This window comes from Mustelus asterias, chromosome 11 (assembly GCF_964213995.1).
Source record: "Mustelus asterias chromosome 11, sMusAst1.hap1.1, whole genome shotgun sequence".
NCBI classification, from domain to species: Eukaryota; Metazoa; Chordata; class Chondrichthyes; order Carcharhiniformes; family Triakidae; genus Mustelus; species Mustelus asterias.
The window spans coordinates 21,314,753-21,324,126 of record NC_135811.1 but is presented as its reverse complement, the minus strand read 5'-3'; the positions used below and the strand labels follow the sequence as shown (position 1 = coordinate 21,324,126).

The 9,374-nt window shown below is 42.5% G+C and overlaps 1 protein-coding gene across 1 annotated transcript in view; it reads left to right on the top strand.

Moving 5' to 3' along the window:
- Window positions 1–3,989, top strand: part of LOC144500854 (enolase 4-like) — a 45,349-nt gene extending 41,360 nt beyond the window's left edge. Inside the window, exon 4 of the mRNA XM_078224329.1 lies at window positions 3,689–3,989. Coding sequence (XP_078080455.1) covers window positions 3,689–3,989 — 301 coding nt within the window. The remainder of the gene's footprint in view (window positions 1–3,688) is intronic.
- Window positions 3,990–9,374: the final 5,385 nt, after the last annotated feature.

Sequence of the window (9,374 nt, the reverse complement as noted above, 5' to 3'; positions counted from 1 at the left end):
GGCCCACTCTTGCTCCTAATTTGTATGTTCATATATGACCAAGTTCAAGACCATTCAATCAGCTACCCCTCCATGTTCCATCTTTTCCCTAGCCCATCTAACCAAATTATTTTAAAGTTCCTACCTGCCCAAGCCCTGAACTCTCAAATTGCTCTAGTTTCTCTCCCGTCTCCCCTTATTCCCTTCTCAAATCATCTTGTCCATGAGCCCTAACACCTGCTCAACTAAACTTAATTCCACGAAATATTTGACCACATAGCTTCCACGTTAATCTATATTGTTCACAGTTACCTCTCTTTAGGTCTTGCATCTCTCCTCTATCATCAGCCTTCTCAAGAAACACTTCTTAATCTTGATGTCCTTGCAAACAATGCCCTTTCTCCAATCTCCCTTGTCAATCCATAGTCCTTTGTGTTGTCGCCTCCCAAACTATGGCCATTTTTCCCAGAACTCCATGTTTGAATCCCTCCAATCAGGTTTACACTCTGCTAGGGTACTGAAATGGTGGTACTCTAAGTCACAAACAACACCCTAAGTGACTGTGACAAAGGTAAAAGAGCCCTTCTGGTCCTTCTTGGCCTGTCTACAGCTTTGTTTGACAGTTGACCACACCAAACACTGAACATTTGAATTAGGAGCAGGAGTAGGCCACTCAGCCCCTTGAGCCTGCTCCGTCATTCAATAAGATCATGGTTGATCCGATTGTAACCTCAACTTCACATTCCCGCCTACTCCGATAACCTTTCACCCCCTTGCTTGCCAAGAATCTATCCATCTCTGCCTTAAAAGTATTCAAAGACTCTGCTTTCACTGCCTTTTAGAGAACTGAATTCCAAAGACTAACACCCTCAGAAAAAAAATTCTCCTCATTTCTGTCTTAAATGAGTGGCCTCTTATTTTTAAACAGTGACCCGTCGTTCTAGATTCTCTCATAGAGGAAACATCCTTTCTACTTTCACCCTGTCAAGACCCCTCATGATTGTATATGTTTCAATTAAGTTGCCTCTTACTCTTCTAAACTCCTTGAGGAGTTAGCAGAGACAAGCCTAGCCTGTCCAACCCTTCCTCATAAGACAGCTCTCCCTTTCCAGGTATTAGTCTAGTAAACCTTCTCTGAAATGCCTCCAATGTATTTACAACCTTCTGTAATTAAGGATATCAAAATGGTACACAATAGTCCAGGTGTGTCTCACCAATGCCCTGAATAACTGAAGTGTAACCTCCAACCTTTTGTATTCAACTCCCCTTGCAATAAATAATAACATTCTATTAGCTTTCCTAAGCAGTTGCTGTATCTATTTACATACTAAACTTTTGTGATTCATGCATTAGGACACCCAGATCCCTCTGAATCTCAGAGATCTGCAATCTCTCACCGTTCGATCTACTTCTTTATTCTTCCTTCCAAAATGGACAAATTCACGTTTTCTCACATTATACTCCATTTGCCAGATCTTTGCCCACTCACTTAACCAAACTATATCCCTTTATATCTCCTTATGCCCACTTCACAATTTACTTTCCTATCTATTGTCATCATTAGCAAATTTAGTAACCATACCTTTAGTCCCTTCATGATATAAATTATAAAACCTTGAGGCAACAGCACTGATCCCTGTGGCACACCATTCATTACATCTTGCCAACCAGAAAATGACCCATTTATGCCTACTCTCAGCCCTTGTTAGCTAGCTAATCTACTATCCATGCCAATATGTTAATCCATGAACTTTTATTTTCCACCGTAACCTTTGATTAAAGGATTTGATTAACCTCATCAAATGTCTTCTGGCAATCTAAGTAAAGTACATCCACCAGTTCCCCATTACGCATAGCACGTGCTTATTCCTTAAAGAACTCCAATCAATTGGTCAAACATGATCTATTCCTCATAAAACCATGTTGACTCTGCCTAATCGCCTTGAATTTATCAAAATGCCCTGCTATAACATCTTTAATAATAGTTTCTGAGACTTTCCCTATGACAAATGTCAAGCTATCCTACTTGTAGCTTCTTGCTTTCTGTCTTCCTCCCTTTTTGAATAAAGGAGTTATATTCTCTCTATTTGGAACCTTCCAGAAAGCATTTTAAATTTAAAACCAATGCATCAACTATCTCACACGCCACTTCTTTTGAGACACTAGAATGAAGTCCATCAGGACCCAGGGACTTGTCACCCCGCAGCTCCAATACTATCCTCCTCCAACACTTATATACTGCCATTCAGCTGGGTGGAACTGCTCTCATCTAGTTCCATTCTTGTCAACCTAATCATAAGCAGGGAATGGGTGGCATGGTGGCTCAGTGGTTAGCACTGCTGCTCACAGTACCATGGAGCCTGGTTCGATTCCAGCCTTGGGTCACTGTCTGTGTGGAGTTTGCACATTCTCTCCATGTCTGCATGGGTTTCCTCCGGGTGCTCCGGTTTCCTCCCACACTCCATAAATGCGCAGGTTAGGTTGATTGGCCATGGAAAATTGCTCCTTAGTGTCAGGGGGACGAGCAAGGTAGAAATGTGAGGTTGCAGGGGATGGGGCTTGGGTGGGATTGTTGTTGGTGCAGGCATGATGAGCCAAATGGCCACCTTCTGCACTGTATGGATTCTATGATTCTACGACTCTAACGACTTGCAATGGATTCTCTTCCTGCTCCCAAACCTTTACGTCCACTGTCCCCACGGGTCTATCCTTCATCCATTCCCACTTCTCATCTAAATGTTGCCACTCCGTGAGATCATCTAAAAGCATAATATTGGTTTTCACATGTTTGCTGAAGCCACCCACATTTACCTCACCAACAGCTCACTCAACTTCAGCACAGTTGCAAAATTATCAGACTGTTCATCCAGCATTCATTACTGGGGGAGCAAACATTTCCACCAATTAAACATTAGGAAGACTGACGTTATTGTTTTTGATCCTTGCTACAAACCCATCCCTCTCCTGGGCAAGGAGACTAAACCAGTTTGCAGCCTTGGTGTCATATTTGATCCCAAAATGCACTTGGGATGTCATATTTGTGGCACCTCTAAGATTGTCTGTTGACCCCTCGGTAACTGCGGAATCTTGCCCCTGCTTGAGTTCATCTGCTGCTGAAACTTCATTCAGGCCTTTGTTCCCTCGAGACGTGACTATTCCAACTCATGGTTGGCCTCCCACACTTTACCCTCTGTAATTTGAAGGACATCCAACATTCTGCTGTGTCCTAACTCACATCAAGTCCCTTTCACCTATTACCCCTGTGCTCACTAACTACACTGCCTCCCATTCAAACCCATTCTTGATTTTAAAATCCTCATTCTGGTTTTCAGATCCCACCACGGCCTTGCCCTTCCCTATCTCTGTAATCTCTTTCAGCCCATAAAGCTCCAGGTTTTCTGCACTCATCAAATTCTGGCCTCCTAACCATCCCAATTTTAATCACCACCCCATTGGTGGCCATGCTTTTAATTGCCTAGATCCTAAATACTGGAGCACCCTCCCCTTCACCTATCTTCCTCCTTTAAGACCCTCCTTCAAGCTTATCTCTTTTACTAAGTTTATAGTCAGCTGACTTTGTATCTCCTTATGTGATTGAATGCCATAGTTTGTTTCATAATGCTCCAATGCAACTTGGAATGTGATATTATGTTAAATGCAAGATGTTGTTTTTATATAAACTCATTATGTAATTAGGTCCTCCTACCAGTGGTGGCTCTGCAGCATCTCTACAAGCAACAGGATGCACAATGGCAAAAGTTGATAGAAAATGTAATGTACTACACCCTGTGGTATTGATCACAGTGGGTAAAGTCTACGTGCAGTATTCAGGTCAAGCCAGCTCAGCTGAGAGAAGAGGAGAGGAAGGGAAGAGGAAAAGGAGAGGCAGAGAGAAAGGAAGAGAGAGGAAAGGTCATGGTGGCAAGTGGGAAAAGGTAGAGGCAAGAGATGAAGATAAGCAAGGAGATGAGAAAAAGAAGGGAAGATTAGCTCCATGTCCAGGCAAGTGAAGAAAATGTCATCACTCTCCTGACTTGGCTCTTAGTGGTGGATGGACATTGGCGAATTAGGTGAGCCACTCGCTGTAGAATACCAAGTCTCTGCCATATTCTTTCAGCCCCAGTATTTATGTGGCAGGTTCAGTTAAGTTTCATTTCAATGGTCCTCTCCAGGATGTTGATGATTGGGATTTTGAAAAAAAAAATGCAATTGACAGTCAAGGCAAGATATGAAATCTCTTTTATTAGAGATCGTCATTGCTTAGCACTTGTGTGGTGCAAATATTAGTGGTCACTTATCTACTCAAGCTTAGATGTTTCTAGGTCTTGATGCATGAAAATATATACAGATGTAGTATCCTTTATCTGAAACCCTTGGGGCTGAAACCCTTGGGGCGGCACGGTAGCACAGTGGTTAGCACTGCTGCTTCACAGCTCCAGGGTCCCGGGTTCGATGCTCGGGTCACTGTCTATGTGGAGTTTGCACATTCTCCTCGTGTCTGCGTGGGTTTCCTCCGGGTGCTCCGGTTTCCTCCCACATCCAAAGATGTGCAGGTTAGGTTGATTGGCCAGGTTAAAAATTGCCCCTTAGAATCCTGGGATGCGTAGATTAGTGGGTAAATATGTGGGGGTAGGGTCTGGGTGGGATTGTGGTCGGTGCAGACTCGATGGGCCGAATGGCCTCCTTCTGCACTGTAGGGTTTCTATGATTTCTATGACTTCAAAATTACTTGATTTCAGGTAATTTTGGTTTTCGGGATACCCCATATAGACCGAGGCCTACCTACATTACAATGACCAAAGCCAAGGCTTAATATCGTCTAAAGTAAATAAAATGGTTAGAAAAGTAAGATGTACCACTGAATAATAAATACAGGCTATTTGTAATAAGTTCCCACCGGGTGCCATATGTATTTGGTTTGCAAGGAAAAGTTCCCAAAGTAAGAAGTGCAGACAAAGAACTGCATTTCCCATGCTAAAGGTTCAGTGTGATCGGTGAGGTTCTTATCATAGAATCCTACAGTGCAGAAAGAGGCCATTCAGCCCATCGAGTCTGCACCAACCACAATCCCACCCAGGCCCTATCCACATATCCCTACATATTTACCCACTAACCCCTCTAACCTATGCATCCCGGGACACAAAGGGGCAATTTAGAATGGCCAATCAACCTGGCCCGCACACCTTTGGACTGTGGGAGGAAACCGGAGCACCCGGAGGAAACCCACGCAGACACGGGGAGAATGTGCAAACTCCACACAGACAGCGACCCGAGCCGGGATTCGAACCCAGGTCCCTGGAGCTGTGAAGCAGCAGTGCTAACCACTGTGCTACCGTGCCGCCCCGGCTTGGGTCGTGTCAGCTTGGGTCAGGGACTTCCTGTGCTAAAGGTCAGGTGTGGTTGGTAAGGTACAACTGAGCTCAGGTCAGAGATTTCCCACGCTAATTGTCAATGAGGTTCAAAAAAAGTGTGATTTTTGGATGCATTCGGTTTTCAGTTTTATAGAAAAAGGATACTCAACCTGGAGTAGGTTTCTTTAAATGACAAACTGGCTACTCTGAAATTCTGATTTGAAAGCAACAACTGAATGCTCTGAATTAAATGATACACTTAGTCTAACAGGGATTTGACTGAATTTACAAACAGATTCAGGTTTAAATCTTGCATGTTGACACAACAGTTTCAAAATGCATAACATTTTCAAATCTAAAGCACCATTTTCAGTGTAGGGTAATAACCTTGTGCATAATTTTCCTTGATAACATTTGAATTAAATCCAAATAATCATCTTGTGAAGACATGTTAATAGACTGCAATATATCATTACAATCAAAGAACTGTGATAACTCCTCGCGGAAGTAGGTAGTTAATACCATCAAATCTAGCTTCTGGAAGATATGATTTCTACAATATCTGGCAAAAAAAAGGCTCTGAAATGGCATATATTATTTAGGAAATGTGCTCTTCAATCCATTTACTGATGAGTAAGCTTGAGTGCAATCAACTAGAGCTAAAAAAAAACTCATAAAATAATGCATCTCTGATGAAGCAGACATTGTAAAATTACAGACTTTCTTAAAACTCATCAGTAATTGGGAATAGGGGTCATCATTAATAAGTCACAGTTACAAATTCTTGTTCACCATCCACACGGTAAAAATCAATGAATATAAATTGCTGCATGAGAAACAATTTTCTGTCCAAGTCATTTTCTAACTAATCAAAAAGCCAAGTATTTTTACACGGTGAAGTTGAAGTATTAATAAATTGTGCCAGAGTCAATCATTTTTATTGTACAACTTTTAGAATCATTTACATTGAAAAAAAAGAATGAGCTTAGCCAAGATCTATTAGGTCTACCTTGTTTGTTCTTTCTAAATGGGCAATTTACAGTAACTTTCGTTAAAATGAGGAATGCATGAAAATCAAATGCGGTTACACTTACCACTAACCTCTGAACAAAGTATGCCCAGAAAGGCATGAAGGCATTTAGAGTAACATTTCTCTTGTATTTGACTTTTTGTTCTGCCACTATAATTGCAAACTCAGAACTGAAATGAAATATGGATTGTCAGCAAACACCAGTTACTGGAGGAAGCAATAGGAAATGCGGTGGTTTAGTGGACGAGACTGAAAATTCAGAGATTTTTAAAAATTCACTTTACGGGGTGCGAGCGTTGCTGGTTGGGCTAATATTCATTGCTCGTACCTAACTGCCCTCCATTTGAGAGTCACCTGTAAGCCAGATTTATATTGTGAATCAGATGGGTTTTTACGACAATCAACATGGCCATCATTGGATTTATAATTCCAGATTTCTATTGAATTCAAATTTCACCATCTGCCATGGTGGGATTTGAACCCAGATCTTGCTCTGGGTCTCTGGATTACTAGTCCAGTGACAGTGGCACTGCCTCCCCTGTAATGGTATTGATGTCATTAGGAATCTGGAAAACAACAAGCATTTTGTCCAGAACGAGGAAACAAATAGAGGACAAGGCCTATATTTGAATGGAGAGGCAAGAATTGATTTTAAAAAATTTGTGGGAATATTGTTTTAATGAGCGAGTGCTAAATGTATGAAAAATATTCCCTGAGTAAAAACTGTAAGCAGATAGTACCAATTAGATCAAATAAAAGCTAGATTTCTTTCAGACGGTACTATTTTGAGATACAGTGTCAGAGCAATTTGAGACATGAAAAATTATAATTGTGCCATTCCAATTCTCTTCCCGCACTTTGTGATGCACTAAGGCAGACTTTTGTCTCTTTCCATAGCTAGTAATTCCTGGAACAGGTTGCTAGTCTGTCGCCAGGGGCTTATAACTCAAGAGTAGACTGAGGGGACTGCAATGTACTGAATTGGATCTGTCCTGATTTTTCTGGACAAGATGTACGTGGGCAATTTTCCACAATGTCAAGTAGATGTCAGTGTTTTAGCTGTACAGCTTGGTGTGTCTAGTGTTGGAGCACATGTCCTCAATACTAGTGCCAGAGACTTTGCAGTTTCCAGTGCCTTCAGCCATTTCTTGATATCATATAAAGTGAAGCTAATTGTCTCAAGATTGACATGTAAAATAATAAGGACCTCAGGAGGAGGCTGAGATGGATAAGAATATAAGAACAAAAGAAATAGAATTTACTTAGCCACTCCTCATATGACAACCATCTCTTCCCAGGAATCAAATCTAGTGAACTTTTGTTGCATTGCCTCCAATGTAACTATAAGCTTCCTTAAATATATCAACCAAAACCTGCACACACTATTCCCGGTATGGTTTTCAAAAATTCATTACTGGATGTGGGTGTCGCTGGGTAGACCAAAAGTTATTGCCCATCCCTACTTGCCCTCGAGAAAGTGGTGGTGAGCTGCCTTCTTAAACTGCTGCAGTCCTTGAGGTATAGGTACACCCCAAAGCTGTTCGGGACAGAGTGCGAGGAATTTGACCCAGCGACCCAGGAGTTAAGGCCAGCATAGATCAGCCATGATCGTATTGAATGGCGGGGCAGGCTTGAAGGGCCCTGCTGGCCTACTCCTGCTTATATTTCTTGTGTTCTTGTGACAGCGAAGGAATGGTGATGTATTTCCAAGTCAGGACAGTCTGCAACTTGGAGGGGAACCTCCAGATGGTGGTGTTCCCAGGTGTCTTCTGCTCTTGTCCTTCGAAATGATAGTGGTCGTGAGTTTGGAAGGTGCTGCCTAAGGAGTCTTGATGAGTTCCTGCAGTGCTTCTTAGAGATGTTACACAGTGCTGCCACTGTTCGTTGGTGGTGGAGGGATTGAATGTTTGGGGAAAGGGTGCCTGTCAAGTGAGTTGCTTTGTCCTGGGTGGTGTCGAGCGCCTTGAGTGTTGTTGAAGTTGCACTCATTTAGGCAAGTGGAGAGTATTCCATTACACTCCTGACTTGTGCTTTGTAGATGGTGGACAGGCTTTGGGGAGTCAGGAGTTGAGTTATTCACCACAGGATTCTTAGCCTGTTATAGAGTCATAGAGTAATACAGCACGGAAACAGGCACAACTGGTCCATGCTGACCATGGTGCCCTCCTAGCTAGTCCCAATTGCTCGTATTTGGCCCATGTCCTTCTAATCCTTTCCCATCCATGTACTTATCCAAATGCTTTTAAATGTTGCTATTGTATCTGCCTCAATCACTTCCTCAGGCAGCTCATTCCTCACCCTCTCCGTGAAGAAGTTGCCCTTCAGATCCCTTTTAAATCTTTCCCCTCTCACCTTAAACCTATGCCGCTAGTTTTCAATTCCCCTTCCCTGGGAAAAAGACTATAAGCATTCATCCTATCCATGCCCCTCATGATTTTATACACCTCAATAAGGTCACCCTTCATTCTCCTACTTTCCAACGAATCAAGCCCTAGCCTGGCCAACCGCTCCCTATAACTCAGGCCCACTAGTCTTGGCAACATCCTTGTAAATACTCTTTGCACTCTTTCCAGTTTATCGATGTCTTTCCTCTAATAGGATGACCAAAACTGTTCACAATACTCCAAGTGTGGCCTCACCAACAACTTATACAGCTGTAACCTAATGTCCTAACTCCTATACTCAATGTCCTGACTGATGAAGGCCAGCGTGCTAAACACCTTCTTCATCACCCTGTCTACCTGTAATGCTACTTTCAACAAACTACGTCCTTGTACTCCGAGGTCCCTCTGTTCCTCCTCAGTCCCCAGGGCCTTACCAATCACTGTACAAGTCCTATCCTAGTTTGACTTTCCAAAATGCAACAGCTCACACAATTCTGTATTGAAATCCATTCGCCAATCCTGTTCTTGTAGCACAGTAAATATATATATGGCTAGCCCAGTTCAGTTTCTGGTCAATGGTAACCCATAGGCTGTTGACAGCGGGGGTTAAGTTATAGTAATGCCATTAAA